The sequence below is a fragment of the Gopherus flavomarginatus genome, chromosome 1 (genome assembly GCF_025201925.1).
Source record: "Gopherus flavomarginatus isolate rGopFla2 chromosome 1, rGopFla2.mat.asm, whole genome shotgun sequence".
Classification (NCBI taxonomy): Eukaryota; Metazoa; Chordata; order Testudines; family Testudinidae; genus Gopherus; species Gopherus flavomarginatus.
In genome coordinates this window covers 330294571-330320195 of record NC_066617.1, presented here as the reverse complement: position 1 = coordinate 330320195, position 25625 = coordinate 330294571, and the positions used below count along the sequence as shown (strand labels likewise).

At 40.6% G+C, this 25625-nt stretch overlaps 1 protein-coding gene across 10 annotated transcripts in view; it reads right to left on the bottom strand.

Moving 5' to 3' along the window:
- Nucleotides 1-1666: 1666 nt before the first annotated feature.
- SACS (sacsin molecular chaperone) overlaps nt 1667-25625 on the bottom strand; it is a 138046-nt gene continuing 114087 nt past the window's right edge. For all 10 annotated transcript variants that reach the window (XM_050937076.1, XM_050937073.1, XM_050937078.1 and 7 more), the window contains one exon: nt 1667-15713. In XM_050937076.1, coding sequence (XP_050793033.1) covers nt 4153-15713 — 11561 coding nt within the window. In that variant the 3' untranslated portion in view covers nt 1667-4152. The remainder of the gene's footprint in view (nt 15714-25625) is intronic.

The following is a 25625-nucleotide window of genomic DNA, read 5'->3' as shown; positions in this document are numbered from 1 at the left end:
ACTTCAGTACCGGGCAAACTGGTTGAAACTATATTAAAGAACAAAATTGTCAGACACATAGGTGAACATAATTTGTTGAGGAAGCATCAACATGGTTTTTGTAAAGGGAAATCATGCCTCACCAATCTACTAGAATTCTTTTGAGGGGGTCAACAAGCATGGGGACAAGGGGGATCCAGTGGACACAGTGTACTTAGATTTTCAGAAAGCTTTTGACAAGGCCCCTCACCAAAGGCTCTTAAGCAAGGTAGGTTGTGATGGGATAAGAGAGAAGGTCCTCTCGTGGACTGTTAACTGGTTAAAAGATAGGAAACAAAGGGTAGGAATAAATGGTCAGTTTTCAGAATGGAGAGAGGTAAATAGTGTTGTCCCCCAGAGGTCTGTACTGGAACCAGTCCTATTCAACATATTCATAAACAATCTGGAAAAAGGGTTAAACAGTGAGGTGGCAAATTTTGCAGGTGATCCAAAACTACGCAAGATAGTTAAGTCCCAGGCAAACTATGAAGAGCTACAAAAGGATCTAAAAAAACTGGGTGACTGGGCAACAAAATGGCAGATGAAATTCAGTATTGATAAATACAAAGTAATGCACATTGGAAAACATAAACCAGCCATATTGATGAAATAATTAGCTACATGAGCTGGTACCACTCAAGAAAGATCTTGGCAGCATTATGCATAGTTCTCTAAAAACATCCACTCAACGTGCAATGGCAGTCAAAAAAGCTAACAGGATGTTGGGAATCATTAAGAAAGGGATAGATAATACGACAGAAAATATCATACTGCCTCTATATAAATCCATGAATACTGTGTGCAGATGTGGTTGCCGCATCTAAAAAAAGATATATTGGAATTGGAAAAAGTTCACAAAAGGATAACAAAAATTATTAGGGGTATGGAACAGCTTCCGTATCAGGAGAGATTAATAAGACTGAGACTTTTCAGCTTGGAAAAGAGATGACTAAGGGGGGATATAATAGAGTTCTATAAAATCATGACTAGTGTGGAGAAAGTAAATAAGGAAGTGTTATTTACTCCTTATAACCCAAGAACTTGGGGTCACCAAATGAAATTAATAGGCAGATGGTTTAAAACAAACAGAAGGAAGTATTTCTTCACACAACGCACAGTCAACCTGTGGAACTCCTTGCCAGAGGATGTTGTGAAGGTCAAGACTATAATAGCATTGAAAAAAGAACTAGATAAGTTCATGGAGGATAAGCCCATCAATGGCTCTTAGCCAGGATGGGAAGGGATGGTGTCCCTAGCCTCCGTTTGCCAGAAGCTGGGAATGGGCGACAGGGGATGGATCACTTGACGATTCCCCGTTCTGTTCATTCCCTCTGGGGCACCTGGCATTGGCCACTGTCGGAAGACAGGATACTGGGCTAGATGGATCTTTGGTCTGACCCAGTATGGCTGTTCTTATGTTCTTCACTTCTCACAGTTTTTGGTAGAACTGAGGATGAGAAAGTAAACCAACATTTTCCTCCTGCTAAGGATGCAAAATGCCCTTGTGCAATCAGTTTCTCTGCTGGATTGCCTTCCTGCACAGTAACTAGTGCAGTGTTTTGACTGCTTTTGGGCCTTATGACGCTGCATTACTTAGGATTAGTGGAATGAGATAGGGACCAAACTCAAACGAAAAGGCAATTCAGACTTCTGAGTAAGACTCCCATGATTTATTAATATAGTACATTAATAATTACTGTATTGAATATTAATATCATAGGCACCAATTAGGAGCAGCAGATACCTAAACATGCCTTAGTATATGCATACAAAAATGTTATAACTTGTTGACTGCATTATACCAGGATGAAACTGTCACTATCACTGGCAATGTGTGGATTTTTCTGTCTCTTCAGACTTTTTGTTTCCCCAGTTCAACATCTAAAGTTTAAGATTTAAGCCACTCAAGGCAAGAATTGGTTTTCTCTAGTACATTGTCAGCACTCAGTAAATATGTAAAATATGACTAACAAAGCTAATTCAGTACAATGTTGCACAACTGTTTTGAAGGGTTTATAACATCGTTTTTATGAGGCAAGCACATATTTTCACCTATAACTCTTTATTTAAAAGAGTCTCTGTGAAAGTCTTTGAATAGTATTCAAATTGCTCCTATGATGCTTTCTTACTACTATTCCATACGGTGGTATTTTACATTAATTTAGAATGAAACATACTTTAAACTTTTTTTCATGTTGCTAGTAATTTTAATGATGCACTTAAACATCCTACATACACTGAACACTTTTTCATCTCATAATTACAATAAAAATTATCTGATCATTAATACTACCTGTTTAAAAGCTGTGAAGAATAAGCTACTTTATTTCATGAGCACATCTAGTTTTTCCTTTACCTGATTGCTAGTTATTTCACAAAAACATCAAAAATTACATGTTTTTCAATGAACTGTGAAATGTGGCATATGAGCCTTTACAAGGAAAAAAGCATTCATCTGCATAATTTTCTTTTAATATGCTGATGGAAACTGTACAATTGTTCAGAATGAACCAAAATGGAGTGATTATACATTTAGCTAAAAGTAAGCTTGAAATTGTTGGTTAAAACTGGGCTAATTTATAAATCCAGGACACACCAGATGGAAGTATGTGTTTGCATTTTTCTTTATTAAAGTTATGGCACTTAATATAACAGCAGAAATAATCACATGGCTTCACAACCAGAAGCAATACAGTTTTCCAAACAGCATAATTTCTTCCTATTGCCAATAATTACTTGTGAGACTTCTGAACATAACAAGCCCTTATTTATGTGCATGAAACTAAGCCTTTGTCAGCATTTCCTCTTTTGGATTACCATGCTGCTGCACGCATAGCACCCCTGTAAAATCGTGTTATTGTCTGTTTGGCTTTACATTCTGTAAGTGAAACTACAGTTTCACTGTGGTAGCAAGTAAACAGTTATGACAATTGTGTCATTGGGAAATGATGAATATTTATGTTTAATGTGGCAGATTTGGAACAAAAAACAAACAAAAAAATCCTATTTACAAATTCCCGTAATTCCTTACAAATAGCTCATGTTGAGTACATGACATGACATTACCAGAAGTATTACAATTTATAAAAGAAGGTAAACTACAAATCAAACATCTCTGGTGGCATGGTGAAAGACAAAATAAAAGGAACATTATATTGCAGCACCTTCTGACATGTAACAAAATATATTGCCTGCTATATCCCAAATAATGGATTACCAATATATATATACAGAGAGAGGGAGAGAAACATGAAACTCAAGCATTTAGACATTTAAGAAATTAGTTTTAGTGTATGGTTTTCAAAAACCCTTCATAAAACTCTGTATATTAATGGTCACCTATCCTACATTATCCACATGCAATTTTCATTAAATAAACAATGACAGGCTCTTAAACAGAAAATGTAAATTAAACACCTAATTATATTACAATTAAGTAAATGTATTCAATGCACTACATGATATTGTATGCTAAATCAAGTAACATTAATCCGGATTAAAATACTGTACCATTTTATAGGTACTGTATTATCCTTTAAACAAGAGGATGTAATACTGCAGCAAACTGATAATCAGATCCAGCTGATAAGAATACTACTATGAAAAACATCAATGTCCATGGAAGATAAAAGAATAAAGAAATGCTCTGGAGTGACTCCTCTCCAAAGTTATTTTATGATTTTCATTTAGTAATTTCTCCAATCTGATCAGTATATTAAAAAGATGACACCACATTTTTGGAAGCATAATATTAAATGAAATAAAATCTAAGTTTATATACAAGCTTTATCTAACAAACCGCTACGCTTTGGTTACATAAAGTGCAGATCAATTTAAACCAATTTACTGTACAGACAGCTACTTTTTGCAGTACAATCTCCCTGCAAATTTTTAAATATTCACGTTTTACAGTTTGCTTATACAATAAACTCAGTTTAAAAAAAAAAGGCCTGCTTACATTAATTTCAATTCTAAATACTTCAGTACCATCCAAATACGTGCATTGTATTTCTAAGCTGTTTGGTAAGTGTAACCTCTCAGAAATACAGTAATCTGCATATGTAAATTACAGTTCTATCCCATCACATTAAATATCTAGCTCTTGAGAGTACAATTTTCTAACTTTCAAATCTCTCACACTTTTTGTTGTATAAAGTTTTCAAGTTTTATTATGATACAAGCAGTACACTCCATCACTCTCATGGCAACTTCAGAAGTGAACCTGTCATTTGGAATCTGTGGAAAGGGAAGCAAATCAGGATATCGAGTTTTTAAGCTATCTACTCCATAAGCTTCCAGTGTTTGAACATCATTTGTAAGTCCTTCAAGTTGTTGGCTATATTCCTCTATTTTTTGTGCAAGTGCAGTTGGTTTTACATCTTTATCTGATTTACCCCTTACTGCGTAGTCAGCTGCAATCAAGGCTAACTTTGTGGAGAGATAGCATTTGAAGCACACCCATTCATTAGCATTTTTATGAAGGTCATTTCTTGCCGCTGAAAAGTTTGCTCGAGCTTGCCTAAGCCATCTACGTGCTTCCACAGGATTACCAACAGACTTGAATGTGGGTGGTACAAAGAAACGTGCAGAGTAAGATGGCCCTGTGGAAGATGGACACTTTTCTTTATACTGTTGCCTTTCAGATTTATGGCTCGTTGCTTCTTGATTCCATGAAGTATAAAATCTTTGAAATGAAAATTTGTCTGACTGAAATCGAGAAGCTGAGGATGAAAATGTTCGTCTTGATGCTCTGTCTGTATTTTGATCGATGAAGGCCTGTTTTTCTAGTCTGTTAATCTCATTCTGTAAATGTTTGAAAACTTCATTGGCTATATCAAGATTCTCTGAATTTTTATCTGGATGCCACTTAAGATATAGCCTTCTAATAATCTTTTTCCTTTCAGATTCTGGAAGTTTCCAAGCCTGTTCGAGCACTGACGTCACTTCTCTTAATATTTCTGGCAAAGAATTCAGCTTAATCTTTTTGGGAGAGTGATGTTTTGAAGATGTTGTTTTGTGGCTCTCTCTACCAGAAAAAAGAGGAGGAACTGTCCTAGGACCATGTGCTGGAAATTCTGTAGGACTAGTTGGGGTAGAAGGTGCACTGTCCTTACTCTGAGAACTTTCATCGGGTCTTGAAAACTTGTATAAATCAAGAGAGCTCACTATTTTATACTCACTATATCCAATATCGATCTGATAAATCTTGCCTAAAAAACTGGAATTTTCATCATCTTCCCTTTCTACTTCTTGTACAATGATTGCATACGTATATGTTGGTTGGTATGATCCATATATATCACCACCTTCAGCATCAACAAGATAACCAACATATTCACCTGGATAAAAAACATTCATTGGATCCATAAGGAGAGTGTAATGAATTTCGGCTGGTATAGGAGTTCCAGGCATAGGTAATTCAAGTTTTGATGGTTCTGAGGAGTCATACTTCACTCCTAAACTATCAAGCTTCTCACTAATTCTGTAAATATCATTGCAACCCAACATAGCAATTAAATATGAGGTATCAGAAATTAGATTGTCAGTTGCAGATTTCAGGGTCATTGCTAATGCTAAGAGGAAATTTATGTCTTTGCTGTCAGAGTGCTGTATATAAAGCAGTATTACTGCATTCCCAAATCTCTTTAAAAAAGCAAATGTTTCACTTTTACTGTGGGGAATAGGAGTAAAACCCTTAACCCTTAATGTTGTTTGCAACTTCTCAAAACAGGAAACTTTCAAGCCTTCTCGCAAGGCTTTGCACAGTTTTATGGCCTTTTCTTCATTGGCTAGGAAAGCATTGTCATTTTCATGCTTCATAATTCTAATGAGTCCCGTGATAAACTGTTCAGAAGATAATAGTAACTGCAATCTTCCCTGTAGAGAACATAATGCTCCAAACTGACATGTTTTGGGAGAGTCTTCATCTAACAGCTCTTCAAGAATACTGCTAAGTAGGCGAGGTCTCAGTTTCTGAGGAAACAGCATTACAAGCTTAGTGTGAAAACCATGGTCTTTTCCTAAATAACACTGGCTAAGATCAACAAGCATCTGCACACCAATGTTACCCTGTATTCTACTTTTGTAATGTGGCGCATCATCAAAAACTAAGACACTTGATTTTACCAATCTACCATCTTGACTGGGAAGGTAAAGAGCCAGATCTCTCACATTCTCAAGGTCATTTCTAACCTTAACAGAATCATTTTGCAGACTTTTAAACAAACCAGAAACAACTCTTTTAACTGTGCGCATTTCATTAGGATCCAATTGTTTTCCTTCAGAGTTCTTAAATATGCGACTTAGAACCTCAACATACTGCTTTGTTGAAATAACATCTTCAGTACCTAAGTGTTTAAATAACTGGTGGAAGGTGCCAAGTTCTAAAGGAAGTTTGTAAAGGTAAGGTTTAAAATCAGATTCATACTCAAGATTTATTACTACCTCCTCAGGCTTCAGGAGCTTCCAACCTTCTTCCACCATCACAAAAGCAACCCCTCGAAGCTGAAAGCGGAATTCCCTTTTCTCTGTACTGAGAAATTCATAGATACTCCTTAGTACTTTAGCTCTAGTTTTCACCATGTCCTCATCTAAAGTTGTTATATTGCATATATTTCTGCAGTTATTGATAACTTTGTCCAGAGGAGGATCCAAGTTAACATTAAGCATAGTTAAAACCTGCTCAAGCTGTTCTTGTGGTCCAAGACTGCTTCCTTCCTGTTCCTTGATACTTAGAGGTGTTGCTTTTTCAGGAAGAATAGGACACGAAGTCCATAGCAATTGTAACACATCTGTCTGTTTGAATTTAGGGTTTACTTGTGCTCCATTGAATCTTATAAGAGGGAGTGTTCCATTAATTTCTTGATACTGAGGATGAAATCTGACAATTTCAGCAGGAGCACGCTCGGGGCACAAAAAGGGAATTAAAGATAATTCTTTTAGGAAGTTTCCCAATAATAAATCAGTTCTTTCCTGGAATATGTGATGAAGGAGGACATCAACTGTACTTTGCAATGTTTCCTTAGACCAGCTTTCTGTGTTAGCTCTCATACTGATCTCCTTAGCAAACTGTAGTAACTGTTGCTGGGAAATAATGTATTTTAGTCCTATATTCCGCAGGAATGTTACCCATGATGTAAGGAATGCCCACTGATTCTTCGGTTTTGTGAGTTGTTCCAGTCTCTTAAAAAAATCTTGAGGTATGAACAATTTTTCAGGAAGCATAACTTCAAAGACTTTTACAGTTCTGTCATAAAAATGTTTTGCAGGTTTTAGTCTATTGCTTGCATCATGAATTATCAAAAAGCTTTCCAGCTTTTCAAACAGCTGTTCCTTTATTTCTGAAGCTTCCTCAATGCCAGAGAGTCTGTTCTTTAAGTAGATCAGGTGTTCCACCTTTGCATCATAAGACAGACTTTCAATCTTTGGTAAAAGATGCTTCAAATACACTTCAAGATCATCTACAGGGACACAACCAAGCACAGTATACAAGTCTTTCAAGTTAATTTTTTCTTCAAGAAAGGCAGATGAAGTTGACTGTGTCCATCTATCCACTTCAATTGAAGGAATACTTTTTGTGAGTATGTAACACGTTCCACATTTTGAAATACTGATGTATCGACTGCTAATGGATTTATAGCATGGGAGAGACTTTAAAATTTTGATGTCATCTTGTGACATCAAATTACTTAAATGGCAACTGAAGTACATTAGGAGGGCCTCAAAATCACTTTCTGCTAATTTTTCAGTTTTAAACGTCGAGGTCTGGACCATATAATGTATGGCTTTCAGAATGCTTGACGGATTATCTATATTTGCTGTATATCCTGACAACAGAGACACTAAAACATTATCTTTGGAGCATATTTTGTTCAATGCAAGCTGAATACAACCAGTTTTCATTAAAGCATGGAAAACTTTATCACTCTGAGCATTTGGGAAAACAGCTATATGCATTAAGCTGAGGGGCAGCAAGACATCGCACTCCGGCACTACAAGCTGATTGACTGAGACAGTAAACTTTGTACCTGGAAGCAAAGCCCAATCCTTCAAAGTATCAACAATATCATCAAATGTTGGTTTCATATCTTCTTGGTCTTCCTTAACATTTACAGATTCACTGATAAAATGCCATGCATTTTTAAGCCAAGATTCACTTGCAAAATTTTCTTTCCATCGTATACAACTTCTGGTTTTATATTCTCTAGGCAACACGGATGATAACAAATCAGCAAAACTTGTGACATCGAAAGCTTTTGCTACATCACAGGTAAGTAAAATATTACTGTATCTCAAATACAGAGTGTTCATAAACAGATCCTTGCGAGATGGAATCAGTTCATGATATGTTGTTAAGAACCTTGGTCGCTTTGAATCAAAAGCTTGCAAGACATTGTCAAGTGTAATAAGTAGTGGCAATCCCTCAATTTGGACTTCATTTTCTTCAGCATCCTTAAAGCAATAGTCAACCAGAAGTTTTAGACTGTGAAAGAGTTTCAGATTTGTCTGTTGAAGACGACAAGGCAACTTTCCAATGTGGCAATTAGAGTCTGGGGAAGAAAAGGTCATCAGAAAAAAGCGGACATCAGCAGGAGTCACATAGCTGACAGGAATATCTGCATCTACAAGACAATGGTAAAGATTTGCAGTTTCATCACAGTTATATACCAAATTGAATCCAATTTCTAGAAGTAGGTGTTTGAGTCTATAAACATTTTCTGCCACTGTCTTACGTGTTGTGATGTACTCTACATTTTTGAGGTGGTGCAACTCATCTTGTAGCAAATTGTCAAAGAATGGCCTACCTTTGTTCGAGGTAGACATGTTAACCCAAGTAATGATAACTGCAGAATGTAAATCAGAGCCATCAATATTTGGAGCCCGCACAACAGGTAAAAGGCGTTTCAAATCTTCATGAATGCAGCTGTAAACTGCTTTCACTAAGCAATACCAATCTGGCTGTAGATCAAGTCTGTTAACTGGGAAGAAAGACAAGAACTTTTTCAAAGAGTCTTTCACAACATGAACAGGCGTGTTTTGCAATACTGATACTGTAGGATCAGTGCCTGGAAAGTAACGTTTTTTCAGTTGAATCAGTAGTTCAACATAAGCTGGTGCTATTAGTGCTGTCATTAGGCTATTATTCCAGTCGCTTCTTACTCCAACTCCATTATCATCCCGCCACAGATTTCTTCTGGCAGAATCTAGAGCAAAATGTCCATTGACATGAAAAGGTAACCCGGTTTCTAATGATAAGGGTAAGAAACAAAATGCCCTATGTGGTTTTTTGTAGTTGTGAGTAATGCAAGCAGCCACTCCTCCACGTGGAAAAAGGGTAATGTCTTCATTCTTGTGAGCTGATATAACACTCTTAGAGACCTTTTCCATAGCTGAAAATCCTGACCTGTTGCAAATTAACCAAGATGTAAGGTTCCCTTCAGAGTCTTCGGTATCCATAGTGTAAGTAATCTGTTGCACAGGTATTTCACCTAACTGCTTTTTTTTAGTTACGCTGTCAATTACAGATGCATGGAACTGCTTCCGTTTCAATCTGTCTCCATCAGTGATTTTGCCCTTTACAGAATATAACACATTCAGTGCTCCAGTTGTTTTTTCTATTTCACAAATGGAAATTTTTTCCATATGATTCAAAAACATTAGAAGTTCTGCTCCATCTGTGCGCAGCTTATCCAGGAGGTTTTGGACCATTCTATCTGAACATGGAACTGGGGAAATTTCTGACACTTTTGCCATTTCTGCATTTCGAAGTGGAAACCTAAACATTGTGCAATTATCCATTTTAAAGTGATTTCCTAAATAAAGGTCGAGTACATCTGAGAATTGTGTTCTGAAATCTGCATCTAAATCTCTAAACATGCGTCCAGGACTCACTGAAGTTGCACCTGGTGCATATCTAGCATGGGGATCAAAGATACAGAGTATATCATTACCAGATATGAAAGATGGGCAGTCAGTAATGTGATACACAGAATTGAATCCTATACCATATTGTCCAGTTTTACATGGATTTCCTTCTTTAGTACCTTTTCCAAGGTTCTGAATTCCTCTTATATCATCCTCTGTAAAAGGCTGATTGTTGTAAACACATAGTGCTGGTCCTTGAAGTGGTGCCCATTTCTCATCAAATATTCTATCAACTGGATGTTGTCTAGAATCAAACACAAAACAAATTTCTGTAGCTTTTGCATCATCTGCATTCTGAAGGAGCTCTTTCAGCATTTCTTTTTCAGAGGGATAGGCATTAAGAATACTTTTAATTCTACTTGTCAATTTTTCTTTTTGTCCAAACTCAGTCCCAAGAGTAGTAAAACAGATATTAGAGGCATATCTTTCTAAAGCTTTATGTCGCTTGGGTACTGCACCAAGCTTTACTGCAACTTCTCTAGGGATGTCAGCATGACAGTATTTTACCATTGTATCTTTAACTTTTATCCAAGGACAGTCATTGTAACACAAAGATTTAGCAGGTAAAAGTGCTAGATGAGTATCTGGTAACAAAATCTCACCATATTTTTTCTCACATAATTCTCGTTTCTTCTCTCTAATGAGACTCCATATTCCTTCACTAATAATTCTCCTACAAAGCTGAAAATTCTCTTCAGTTAGCTGCTTGCTTCCCCTCTCATGATTTACAGACTCAAGAACTAGGGCAAAATCATCAACTGTAAAAGCATGTCTTATACCTACACTTTCAAATAGTTCACGGAAACTATTTTTATATTTATTAGGCAATTGATGAAGATATGGTGTTGCTTCAAAGTTCAAATGAAAACACACTTTTGTCGGGTCAACATATGCATTCTCAACAAGAATGAAACTAACATTTTTCAACTTTTCAATGATCACTGCTTTTGTTGTTTCATTTTGTAGCATTGCTTCATGGAGGTATTTGTAACAAGCATTGGTGATATTCTCCTGATACAATGTAATTCCATCAAATGACTTTGCAACTTCTTGCAACTGATTTATGACCATATTAACAGTTGGTTTCTTAAGCAAACCCAAGAAATCTTTGACAGCTAATGATATGGCCCCACAACCTTTAAAGGAATGGGAATTTTCATTAAGAATTGGTTGTAAAAGACAAACAATATCTTGATGATCAGCAGTGAAAAGGTCAGTTGCTGAAAACATTGTTTCAGGCTGAAAGTCACTACCCTTCCAGTGTAATGAGAAGCCAGCTGGTTTTGTGAGGAATGGGAGGAAAGGAATTGTCTGACATTTTGCAGCAAATTCTTTAATTCTAGGATCTCTACATTTTAGTTTTTCATCAATGAGACTTAATATAATGCTGCTTCTGAGGCAGGCTGCAACATGATCATTCCTATTAATTGCAGCTACTGATTCTGCACGTTCTATTAGATCTTCCCATGAAATGTCATCCTTAGCCATACCTAACTGAACAAGTTTAACCAAGATAACTGGATTAAGGTAATCCTGACTGCTGCCATAAGGAAACCTTCCATCTTTAGCATCATACAACTTTGCAACTCTTCCTTCGGGGTGGATCAATCTTGAAGGTATCACCAAAGAATGTCTATCCAAAGAACAAGGAATACAGGGAGTAACACAAAGAATTCCTGAGAACTCATCAACCTTTTCATTCAGAACATAACGCATCAAAGGATCACGCAACTCTGCATCAATCTCCTGAATGTTAGGGAAAAGGACTTCAGAAAAGAACTGTCTCTCTGAGAAAGTGTTCTCTAGTAGTATATATTTACATCCTGCTTCTTCAAACCCTGCCTTTACCCAAGACGGAAGCTCCACAGCGCAAAGATTTTTTGATCCAGTTTTTTTAAGGTATTTGAGGAAAATCTTAAAGGCTGCAGGTCCAATGTCTGAACGTTTCAGTATTGAATCATCTAAAAACCTCACATTCTTCATGGAAACCCAAGATGAACCATCAGAGAACACTTTGATCCCTTCTTTCCCTTTTGCATGAGCTATATCTTCATAAAATCCTTGACATATGACAGAAAAATCATCATGCACTGAGTCAGGATCTGGCCACACTGCATAGTAACTGTAGTCAGCTAGCTCGCCATTGACTGTCATGTCACGTAAAACACAAAGTGCTTCTAAATAGGCTTTTACAATAACATGCCTCATGAATAATGTGTTCCATTTTCCTTTTGTGTCTGTTTTCCAGATCTCTTTTCGATTTGAAGTAACAGCAAAACAGCCATTGATGTGAACAGGTAAACCTGTTTTTATTCGTAGAGGTAAATAGCAGAATACTTCCCCAATGCTGTTGCAATTAGGTTTCACAATCCACTTTTGGTCCTGAGTTTCAGACAGCAGTATTCCTACTCCACCACAGGGGACAAGACCTAGTCTTCGTCCACTTTCATGTAATGAAAATTTTAATGCATCACCAGTATCCATGCAAGAACATATGAGCCAAGAGGAAGAATCTACTGTTTTTTGTGGCAGTTCTTCAACTGGCCTTTTCATCTGTCCAGATTTAGCCATTTCGAAGAGAGAAGATGGATCATCTTCTGGACCTCTGAAAAGTGGAGACTGTAGATCAGCGATCCGTCTAAATACATGATGAAATTCTTCTACTATTATGTGTAGGATGCACGAAGACTTTGGTGTTTCAGTGGGAAGCTTTCTATTACTGCTGCTGCAAGTCTTCATCAGTTTAGCTGCTTCCTTTAAAACACTTACAACAGGCGCAGTCAATGCTTTGGAGGAACACAGACTTTTTTTAATAGTCACTGTATCTTGTGCTACACCAGGGTCAGCTTCTTCAACTTTCAGATATTTCAGAACCATTGAATTTACACTCTGAGTGAATATTATCAGTCTGTGACCACAAATGCTAAACTCATCCACAAGAGAGTAAATGTCTGCTGTATTGTAGCAAGTACTGCTGACTTCACTCACTTTAGCCTCCTGCTGAGTTCTAAAGGAAAGTCTGAAAAGTGTTCCTTTATAACTGTAAGGAGCCTCCACAGTCAACGGTAGCTGGCAACCAAACACACCTATAAATGGCTTGAACTGGTTAGGAAATTTTCGCAGCCTTTTCTGTTGCTTACTCCAGTTAATCTTGATCCCAGGATTAGATTTATCTCTAATATGTTTACTGAGATGGTTAATGTTTGGATCAAACATTATCATGAATTCTCGGCTCATAATGATAGGAATATCAGTGATGTGATAAACAGAGTTGAACCCTAGTCCAAATTTCCCGACTTTATCAACTTCTTCTCTTTTTAGAGACTCACCTAATCGAGTTATATTTAGAAAATCTGAGTCAGAAAATTCAGAATTGTTGAATGACCACAAAGCTGGTCCATGACATGCTGCCATTCCTGGATCCAAAAGATTCTCTCTTATATTCATATTTCTTCTCATGTCAATCATGAAATTACATTCTGTTGCATTGGCATCATCAGCATTTTGAAGTAGCTCTTTAAAGATATCTGAAACAGAAGGGTATTCCTCCAAAATGTTTTTAATCCTTACAGTGAGAGGTTCTCTTTGCCCAGATTGCTCAAATCCCATATTTTCTGGATTAATCAATCTTGTACTGAGGCATGGCACATTTAACCACTCTGCAGTTTTCATGGGTATGTCTTCATGCACCAGAATTATTGGTTCCACAGAATCTTCAAGCAAATCATTTAAGTCATCAACTTTGATATCACAATAACAACATTCATGAATTGGTTTCATTACAAGCTTAAAAGGACATTTGATACAATATATAGGCACAGGTGTATTCAGACTTGCTGGAATCTGACTGCTGTATAGCCATCTTATAATATTCAGCATAATGTGAAGATTTTGTTTACTCTCCTCTTCACTGAGAGATTGCTCGCTCTTTACATATATTTTCTGAATGACCATGGAAACGTGGTCTGGTGTCAACTGCTCAATTGAACCACAACTTTTAAACAATTGGTGGAATTTACCCATAGTTTTTGGCACACTATGCAGATAAGGCTGGAGATCAAGATCAGGTACTGACTTTATTACTGCCTGGGTAAGGGAACAAAATGTTTTACCGGTCCAGACCCAGGGAAATTTCAAGGCTTTAAAAGCATCTTTACCTTCTTCTAAGTGATCATGCATAAATCCATAAATTTCAAGCAAGATATGCTGAAATTGGTAATAGTCTTCATCACTAAAGGTTTTAGAGCTGTGCCAATCAACCACCACTTTAAAGTGTTTTAAGACTGCTTTTATGCTAGGTTTGGTGGAGATACCAAGTGCTTTTTCTATATTTAAATGGACACTTTCCACAAAGGGAACTGATGAACCAACTAAAATTGCATGAGCTATATTACACATTTCTGGCGGTGAACAAAAATTACAAAGGTCTCCTTTCCAAACCAGTGATCCTGGATAGTTTGGAGGTCTTTCCTTACATGCTGGAATCCATTTTAATTTTTTCAGCATTGATTTTGCTTCAGTTGACTGCAGCAACATATGATTTTTGTTCAAAATCATTAACAGAGTTCTAGCTTTTCTTAGTAGTACATCATGGCTTGCGCAAGAATCACCTTGCAAACTTTCAATTTTATTTGCCACTCGCATAATGTCTTTTTCATCAAGATCACTTTCATTTTTTAAGCCTATTTGTCTCAGAGAATGAAGAATATCTGAAGACGCTGTAAAAATACTGGGTGGGAAGCAGATTTCCTCCTCAGCATAAAACAGATTTTGCAGTACTTCTACCTCAGGATCAAAAAGTTCCTTGGCTGACACTATCTTTCCTTGTGAAATCTGAATAAATTTTAGTGATGACAGCCAATCTAGCACATCAGTATTCTCATTTTTGAGGAAAGTGAGATTTTCAAGAACCCAGAGCATAATCTGTATTGTTTCATCGTAAGAATAAAAGTCATTTTGAATATCCTGTATAATAAACTTTAGACAATCTGTGCTCTTTAACTGTTCTACTTTTAATAAGTTAGCTAAACGAATGGTAGCTTCATCACTGCTGTCAATTATTGGAATAGAAAGTCTCAGACTGGGTGGAAGTTTGGCAGTGTGATGCAACACTTTACAACCTTTTAATCCAGTAAAAGCCGTGACCCCTTCATCAGATGATTGTTCAATTCTTTTAAATATCAGTAGCTCCTGAATAATTCTTCTCTCTTTTTCACTGGCATCAGTTAAACTAGCTAAGAATCCCCTAAGAGCATCTTTATGTGTTGGAGGTAATGATGAAACTTGATTGGACAGTTTTTGCAATGACAGTTTCTCCATTATCTGCAAAACGGCACCTGGTAATGGTGGATGCACATATTTTTTTAAAAGTGGATGTTGTATAGCGGCATCTAGCTTCTTAAGCACAACACCACCAAGTTTTTGAATGATGTCAGCTAAAAATCCTGGAAGCTGTGTCTCAGATTCATCTTCTAAAATAATTGCAGGTGGAGTCCTAAGTCTAATAAGTTCCACTAATACCTGGTCTTCCTCTAGCAGCATCTTCGGGATAAGCGGCATGTCATCAAACATAGTCAAGTCTTCAGAAAAGTGTATATATAGATTCTTCCAGACCATCTTAAGCCATGAAATAGATGGGTGATTTTTATCTTCTGAAACTGGATACCATTGTACCACCATATCTCTGCCAGGCCACACAGTATTCAGAACTTCTTTGATAAGCCGGGCAAATCGTTCAGGGTTCAGAAGCTGCAGCTGAGTGCATGGTCTTCCTGAAATCAAAATAAAACAATAACTCCATGAAAATCAAACAATACAGGAGAAATACTTTTTTCTGTACTTTTTTCATAAAGGAAACAGAAAAATCAGGACAGGAAACTTCCCAATTCCTATGTTTGTTCACAAAGATGATTTCAGACCTGAGCTCAAAGATTTCATCTGACTTTGCTGAGTTGATTAAATCAAGTCCATTACATATTAGTACAAGAAACAATTATCAGATTGCAACTGATTAGTATGTTAGTTTTGCACAAAGTCTTTGGGCACTCAAAAACAGATGTCGAGTTCATTTTCAATATATAAAATACGGCAGCGCATGTAGGGATTGCCCTTTTGCTTGCTTAAACTCAAACAGAAAAGCTCAGATAAATGATTTTTTTTGCATTAACCATTCAATTAATATTTATGTTTAGAAACAATGTAAAGTGTAGCCTAGTGGTTAGAACACACAGCAGGACCATCCTAGGTACTAGCCTAAGCTTCAGTCAACCTTCAGGCAGTAAAAAAAATTTGGTAGCAACAAAACTACCATATAGTAAATGCTGAATCCGGGGTTAAAAAAATATATGAGAGAGAGAGAGTGTGCATGTATGTATGTGTAAAAATGTCTACTATGAATCAGTCTTTATTTAAAATAATATATTTTGAACTATCCATTGGTATTCTAAATAAATAGATCATAGTTAAACCCTACAACACTTCTGTAAGATAGACAAATGGGTAAACTGAAGCACAGGGAAATTAATACATTTCCCATGATAGCTCTGCAGGACAGTGGCAGAACCAATAGGAGAACCCACCAATGTTGAATTTCAGACCCCTATTCTAATCACTTAACAAAACTGTTTCCCTAAAAGCAGTAGTGCAATTATAGCAAAACAGCTGTGGGGACAAGGCTTTGAGAGCACAACAAACAGAACACCAAGCTCCAGTAACTGATTATCATGAAAGCATTTTACTTTTCTACCACATATATATAATAAACTGCATTAATCCTTATACTCTAAAACCAAATCTGAAATGTGTGATAATTTTGTAATAATTACATACAAATATAATGCATCATGTATTTTTCCAACACAATATACATTCATATGCATTAATCAATATTGGTATTATCAAAAAGTCATTTTATATAATATGGATGTCCAAAAACAGGAAAAAGAACATAAAAAAGGAAACATGAAGTGGAAAGTTACATGGAAAATTTCACCTATAGGCAATTTTAATTTTTGTTACTATTAGCAGTTTGTTTATGTGGTTAAAGCAGGAGACTGTCAACACCTATTCCAGTTCTGGCTCTGCCACTAACTTGCTCTGTATCCATGGGCTAGTCACCTAGCCTCTCTGTTCCTAGCTTTGCAAAGCACTTTAGGACCTTTGGATGAAAAGTGCTTTGTAAGTGAAAAGTTTTATTGTAGCAGACTAAGCAGATGGTGATCATGAAATAAAAGGAGATTAGGGTGAACAACTCTAACGTGTTTTTCTTAAAATAATGTGCCATTTAATAATTTTTAAACTTGTTTAAAACTCTCTTTCAGATAGAAATCAGCCTTTACACAGTAAATCCAGATGTTTTTTAAATCCTTTAAAAGTTTATTATTTACATCTTTTGAATGTTGATGTTTATAGGAGTTTTCTCAGAAAGGGAAACACTATCTGCACAAACTTAAGAAAAAATGTGTTGACTTCTTTCCATTTCATCAATCTTATGTGTTACTTATAACTACAGCAAGTACAAAGTGGGTGAGGTAATGTTTTTTATTAGACCAATTTCTGTTGTGAGAAAGACAAGCTTTCAAGTTTACACAGGTTCTACACAGCAATGTACGCATAGCGAGACTCAAGTCAGCTGACATTGCATTGTAACCCTAGGTTAAGAATTTTCTGACTGGTGCTCAAACCTAGGGCTCTGGCATCCACACTCCGAGTCAAAGTACAGATCCTCATCAAGGTAACCATATTACAGAGCTCCTAGTGCACTGCCCCCCACAATGCTGACTCTAGCCCTAGCAATGTGTCACATTGTGGGAAAACTCTGCTGCTCACCCTGCACATTACAGGAAATTTGAACTGTCTGACAACAAATCCTGCTGAGCAATCTTTTTGTTCTGTGTACTCCCAGCTACCAGAGCTAGCAACAAGGAAGAGGCATCTTTGGATGAACTTCTCTTGTTTGCACTTTCATGTATGGGTCAGGAAGCTGGCAGAGCATCCATAAGGTGCTGGTGGACATTTTGGCAATGTTTTCTGTCCCACCAAAGGTACCTCACAAATTTCCCGATGGAGTTGCAGGAGGAATACCCTGGGTTTACAGACTCGCAGTGGCAGATACTGCTCAGTATAATTGGCATAGCCACTGATGGCCCCAACGTAGAGCACTGCTTCCAGTATATGGCCACAAGCACCGACTGGTGGGATCAGATAGTAATTCAGAGCTGGGATGACCAGCAGTAGATCCAGAACTTTTGCATGAAGAAAGCAACATTTCTGGAGCTTTGTGAGCTTCTTAACTCCCCCCTCCCCGGACGTGTACACCCTCCAGCATAAAGAGATACACAAAGTCACCTTGCCAGTCCAGAAGCAGGTTGCTATAACTGTGTGGAAGTTGGCTACCCCAGACTGCTACAGGTCTATTGCTAACCGGTTTGGGGTTGGAAAGCTGACTATGGGTAAAGTGGTGGCAGAGGTAACTGACACAATCAGGCATGAGGTTTACCCCAAGGTGACAGGCATTAAAGATATTCTAGAGGTAACTGATGGCTTTGAGAGAGTGGGGTTTTGTAACTGTGGCAGTGCTAGTGATGGGACTCATGCCCATAGTATGCCCTTTTCAAGGAGCACATGAATATATAAACCACAAAGGGTACTACTCCATTGTTATGCAGTGAATCACAGATTTATGAATGTCAATGTGGGCTGTACAGGAAAAGTTCACAATGCTGGAATTTTTCACAGCTCGGCAGTCTACCTTCTTGGACAGGCTGGGACACTATTCCTATTAAATGACACTGACATAAATGATATTACTGTCCACACTGTTATTCTGTGGGATCCCCACATACCCTCTTTTACCTTGGTTTATGAAACCATATCCTGATTTCTGAGGCCCTGGCAAATAAAGGTTTAATTACACTCAAAGCAGCTGTAGAATGGTTGTCAAATGTGCTTTTGGCAGATTAAAATCATGTTGGAGGTGTTTGCAAACCCATTCAGATGCCAGTGTAATTAATGCTGTCTGCATTACTGTGGCTTGCTGTGCTCTTTACAACCTAGAGGCCAGAGGTGAGTGATTTCCCCCTGAATGGATCTATTATGGCGAGGGAACGTTGGATCGGTACCCTCAGCCAGAAAGTGCAGCTACCACTGTGGGAGCTGGTTGCACCTGTGCAGCAGAAGGAATATTTTGTGTGCATTCACATTATTGACTTGCATGGCCCAACGGGAAAGGGGGGATAATACCTGTATGAATGTGCTTGGGTGGGGGAGGGGACTGGCTCATTTTTAGCAGGGGGGCGGTGCATGGGAAGGGTGTGGATTTAATTGCTATGTAACGTAAGTCAGATGACATGATGAAAAATAAATTTGTGATTGGGGACCAGCAAAGAGAGGAATATTGTTTGCTTTGCCATGCTTAAATTACTCCTTAACATGTTTTTACCTTTATCTCAGATCCTGTGTATATGATATGCTGCACTGAGCAGCAATAAACTTTCTTGAAAATATAACATTCTTTATTTGTAAACAGGTCAGAAAACAGTAAACCACTCACACAGTGTTAGGCAGGCCAGCTGCCATTACACCAAATACCCCCCTCGCACCTCCAAAGGACGGAAATATTTAATACCTAATACAATCCCCCTAACACTAAATGTCTGCGGACCCCAAATTCTCCTTTCCCTTCTTTAATGTTTAGCCCTCACTTTGTGGCGGGTGAGCAAGGTGGAGGTTTCAATCAAAGAGGGGTGAAAGAAGGAAGGCTGCACAGGGTTTAGTTGCCCAGCCCAGCTGCTCACCAGTCCTGAACGCATGGGCTCCCCCGAACATGGAGTTGTGCAAGCTACTGCTGGGCTGAGGGTACATTGCTGGGGCATCATGCTGTGCTGTGAGAGAGGCAGCAGGAGCCAGTGATATTGCAGCCATTAAGATAGGAGTTGCTGGAAAAGTTGTCTTTGTTGGGCTCTGTCCTCTTCCCTTAGCCACCGTTTCTGTTCCAGGAACTGCTGTGCAAGTGCCTGCTCCCTTGCTGAAACACTCGCCTGCACCTGGGCACCAAGCCTCAACCTTGCTTCCTGCCTGTCAGCCTGCCAAGTCTTCCAGTCTTTCATCCCTCTTCTGGTACTGGAACTGCTGCTCTGCTCTCTCAAGAATATCGACCATGTGTTCTTCATGGAAAAGTGTCCTTTTGGAATGGGCCTGAGGGTATGCTGAGCCAGGGATCAAGTTCCTGAAGAACAGCAGGTAGTATAGGTTATGGGCCTTAAATATTATAAGAAACAGAGGGTTATTGTTTAAAGTAGCTCTGTGGAGGAGTACAGAATTAATAACTGTGGAATGTCAAGGGCATAAAATATAACAATTCTAAAGTGAACCCACACATATTGTGAAGGGGATGCTTCAGTCATCACACTGTCTCTTGACACAGCCTTGTTAATTATAGTTAGAGAAGTACATAGACAATGGTAATTTTAAAATTTGTGGCACCGATGCCAGTGCAGGGGACTGCACCGTCATCGTTATGAGGTCCCTAGCTGGCGCAAAAGTGTCCAGTGTAGAGGGAAGGTCTGGGTCCTTCTTCCAACACTCCTGCACCAGGGAGTCCACTAAAACCAGACTTGACAAACCTCACTGTAAGGCCGGAGTCAACAGTGCCAGCTAAGTTGGAGCTGAAGCAGGGTGTCCTATCAGGGGACACACCCAGCTGGTGCCTCCTCACTCCACTACTTTAGTGGGAGAACGACTGTTGTCCGTCTTCTTTTTCTTGTGTGACACCGATGAATGGGAGTGGTGTCGGGCACTGGCACTGGAGGAGGTCTTCGGCACCGTGCAATGGCAGTGCTGAGGGTCCTTGGAGCCCGAGTCCTTTCTCGGCGCTGCAGCCTCTCGTACCAAGGCCTGTGAGCTCCACACCAAAGTGCTGGGTTTGGGATCAGACACCACCATTGCCATCTGGGGACAAATGGCTGACCCTATGAGTAGTAGTTTCAGCCTAAAGTCCCTCTTCTTCTTGGTCCTTGGTCAGATGCCACTGCAGATCTTACATTTATCCGTTTGATGGGCTTCCCACAAGCACTTCAGACAGGAGTTGTGTGGGTCTCCCTTTGGCATTGGCTTCAGACAGGACCCCACAGTTTGAAGCCGTAAGACTGAGGCATGCCCTGGTCACTAGGAGGGGAAAGTGGTATGGGGAGAAGGAACCCCCAACTGAAACTTATCTATAATTAAGAAGGCCCTGCTGAGGCCATCTGCTAACATGTTCCTGGCCCCGGGTGTATGCGCGGCTACTAGATGGACGGTATGCTGCTCACAGATGTCTCAAAGGCGGAGAGCTTTTTGGCAAAGAGCTGACGACCTGGCTCTGCTCTGTCTGTTGATGTAGTACCTCACCATGGTATTGTCTGTCAAGACTGCGCCACTTTGCCCTTCCCATGGGGCAGGAAAGCCCGGCAGGCCAGGCGACCCACTTTGAGCTCTCTGATGTTTATGTGGAGGGACAAATCATCCCATGACCAGCAGCATCGGAAACCAGGGTCAGTGAGGGGGATGGGGCTGCTAAGGGAACTCCCTCCAATACTGATGTGGGGCTCAACCACCAATCCAGTGATGAGCAGATGTGAACCCGCATCCTGACTACTTTGTCTAGATCATGTCTGCTGGGGATGTAGACCAACACCAACCATGCTTGCAGTGGCCGGAGATGGAGCTGGGCATGCTGGACCATGTGCAAACGCGGACATGTGGCCTAACAATTGCAGGCAGGTGTGAGCAGTGGTGAGTGGGTAGTGTTTCACATGGGGGATTCAGGTCTGACATGGCCTGGAAACGTGCCTCTGGAAAGAAGGTTCTGGCTCATGTGGAGCCAAGAACCACCCCAATGAACTTTATTTGTTGCACCGGCTTTCAGGTCTATTTCTTTTCATTTATCAACAGGCATAGGTCGTGGCAGATGGAAAGAACCAGATCAAGGCTCCTCTGCACCTGTTGCTGAGATCTGCCTTTGATGACCCAATCATTAAGATACAGGTAAACTTGAACCCCTCAATACCTCAGGTAAGCGGCCACTGGTGCTATACATTTTGTGAACACCCTCGGGGCAGACAAGAGACCAAAGACGCTGTGAACTGGAAATGGTGCCTGCCAACTACAAAATGGAGGAATCATCTGTGACCTTGGAAGATGGAGATATGGAACTAAGTGTCCTTCAGCTGGAGGACGATGTCTTCTGGATCCAGGGAGGGGATGATGGAAGCTGGGGAGACCATGCAGAACTTTAACTTTTTGAGAGACTTGTTGCGGCGCCGCAGGTCCAGAATGGGTTTTAGGCCTCCTTTCACTTTTGGGATTAGGAAATAATGGGAATAAAACCCTTTTCCCCTCATGTCCCAAGTGACCTCCTCCACTGCCTCCAGCTGCATTAGGTTCTTGTCCTCTTGAGACGAGTCCTGCTTGTGAGAAGGGTCTCTGGAGAAGGACTGAGAAGAGGGTTGGGGGGAGCAAGAATTGCAAGGTGTAACCCTGAGACACAGTCTCTAGCACCCAATGGTCTGAGGTGACCCGTGACCAGACTGAATGGTAGGGACAAAGACTCCTGAGGAAAGAACAAGGCAGATCTAGAGAGTTTGCTGAGGCGTCGCTCTCGAGTGCACCCTCAAAATGAGTGCTTCTGGCCCCTGTCAGGCTTTGACAGGGCATATGCAGTCCCAGTAAGTGAAGGTTCCCGACTGTCCTTCAGTCCGTGAAGCCTCGCATCAGTCTTCTCTGCAAAGAGACTGTTCCCATCAAGGTAAGCCTCAAGATCCTGGATCGAGGCCTGCATTTCCTGGAAAAGGCCAGAGCCTGAAGCCATAAGCTGTGCCTCATGACCACTGCCAACACGACCACCCTAGCTGCCAAACTGGATGTGTCCCATGCCATTTGAAGGGAGCACCTTGCAGCTATCGTCCCCTCCTCCACCAGGGCCCCGAATTCATGGGGAAGTCCTGGGGCAGGGAGTTCTTGAACTTAGAGAGAGTCCCATAAGTTGATGTTGTACCTCCCCAAGAGAGCCTGGTGGTTAGCCACTGGTAACTGAAGGCTGGCTGTTGAATAAATCCTTCTTCCAAAAAGATCCAGCCTCTTGGCCTCCTTATTTTTTGGGGTTGAAATGATATGCCCTGTCTGTCCTTCTCGCTGGCTGCCGAGACAACTAGTTAGCCCAGAGGAGGGTGGGTACACAAATATTCAAAACCCTTGGCCGGGATGAAATACTTTTTCTCGGCCCTCTTGGAGGTGGAAGGGATGGAAGAAAGAGTTTGCCAAAGGGCTTTTTCTATCTTTAAGACCCCACTGTGTAATGTTAGCGCAACATGGATGGGAGTAGAGGCCGAGAGCACATTAAACCAGATGTCAGCCATCTCCTCCACTTCCAAGCCCAAGTTCATAGTCACCCTACGAAGCAGGGCCTGATGTTGTTTAAAACTGTTTGGTGAGCTGGCAAGAGAGAGCCCCACCACCGCCTCATCCAGGGACAAGGAGGATGACTGGGTCATCGGGGGAGGACCTGAGGCATCATTCCCCACAGGGGAAAAGGGTTTTGGGGTGGGCGCTCACTCCTCTACCCCAGCCTCTGAGTGCACCTTGTGCACCAATCTCAGTGCTGTTGGTTGCTGATCCGAGGCGGCAACCAAGGAATGGATTGACGGAGGCATCGGCATCAGTAGAGACATTGCTCCAGCCACTCGTCTTGCTGCCACAACAGCATTGCTCAAGTCGACGCAGCATCAGGTGCCCAATCATGCCAGTGCTGTTGTGGTGAAGGGCTGAATTTCTGTAACAGAGGAATCAACTTCCAGTGACCATGGAGGGGCCATTGAAGCTTGTGTCTGACAGCTAACCATTACCACGGGAGACCGGTGCCATGAGTAGGTGGATTGGTGCCGGGGTCTGGGGACCAATACCGCAACAGAGACCACTCTCACTCTCTGGGAGATGGGGATCTGCGCCAAGGGGACAGCTGGCAGGATGATCAGTGCCAGCGATACGGTGACCGATAACCTGGGTCCCCTAGAAGAAGTTGAGAGAGCAGAGACCATAATCACGGTGCCGGCAATCTTGGATGTCCCACAGAAGATGGAGACCTGGAGCGTGGAGATGGAGAACAAATTTGTCCCCCCTCTGGGGTCTTCATGGTTGGCCTGCCCTCACCAGGACCCCTTGCCATGTCCTGCGACACATGCAGTGCTGGCACGATGCTAGAGGCCTCTGCTCTATGGGCACCAGGAGAGCCTGGGAAGGCGTTGGCCCTGTCACCACTCTGGGTCCCCTACTGCTGCCTGGAGTCAGGGGCAGATCCCTCGAGGGGCTAGCAGGCCCCATCAGGGGGTTGTCCCCATGTGGCTCCAGTGTGGGCTGGTGGCCTGAACTAGGTCCTTTGCCCTTCTTGCTCGGTGCTGGTGAATCGCTCTTCTTCAACGTCTTCTTTGGCACTGGCAATGGGGAGTAGTACTGGGTGCAGCCTAGTGCTGGGGGTGCGCTGCGCACCGAGGCCAAGGTGCTGGGGCAGAGTCTGACCAGGAAGGCTTGGATACCAGGTGGTGAGAAGCCTCCATGAGGAAGGCCCTCAAATGGATGTCTCGCTCTTTTTGAGTTCTGGGACGAAAGTTTCTTACAGATGCGACACTTGTCCTTCATATATGATTCCCCCAAGCACTTGAGGCAGCTACTATGGGGGTCACTAACAGGCATAGGCTTGTTGCAGTCAGAGCAGGGCTTAAAGCCCAGAGACAACAGGGCATGCCTGGGGCAAAGTCCCCACTGGGATTCTATAGCTATCTACACTACTTACTAACTACTGTAAATGAACTATTTACAAAGCCTTAAGGCTCAAAGAGCAAAGTAGAAGAACCACTAATCCTTGCTAGGCAAGGGAAAGATGCTCTGACTAACCACCATAGACACTAAGAAGCAGCTGCAAGAGTGTAAGGCTAGCAGCGCCTAATATACTGATGATGCGCGCGGCACTCAAGAGATCATTACAGTCAACCCTACGGAAATTGCTAAGGCAAAAATCTCTGACAGCTACACATGTGGGCATGCACACACCTAGAATGGAATTGACATGAGCAAGCACTCAAAGAAGAATACTGTTTCCCCAAACACACACACTCAGTTTACTATTTACGGGCAGCTGCACAGACCCAGGAGAAGTGCTTGCAAAGTGGCAAATTTCCAAATACTCAAAGGAAAACAAGAATGACTGTAGCAAATCTCTTTGTCTTAACAGTTAAAATACAGCTGTGTTTAAAAGTCTGAAATTCCAACTCACCATTTTGAACTCCACATGGTGTGGAGGGGGCAGGTGGGGACACCTAAATGCTGTGATACAATCCACCATTAGTGTTCAAACACTGGTAACCGGGGCTTAGCATTTTTGCATTGCTCTTTAACCACAAATCAATCCAATTACAGTAATAATAAACTTTTAATTTGAATTATATACTTAAAAAGCTGTGGAGCGACTTCTGTCTCCACCAGGTTCTCAGAAGCACGCTGTTCCTCAGGAGTCAGAGGGGTTCAAACAGCTCCTTCACATAGGAACTGAGATTTTGCTGTTGATCCTGATCCACAACCTGCTCTGGAACTGGTTGCACTAAAAGAGTCACTTCATGATCCTGGCTTGAAGCCTGCTGCTGGCTGCAATGAATCCC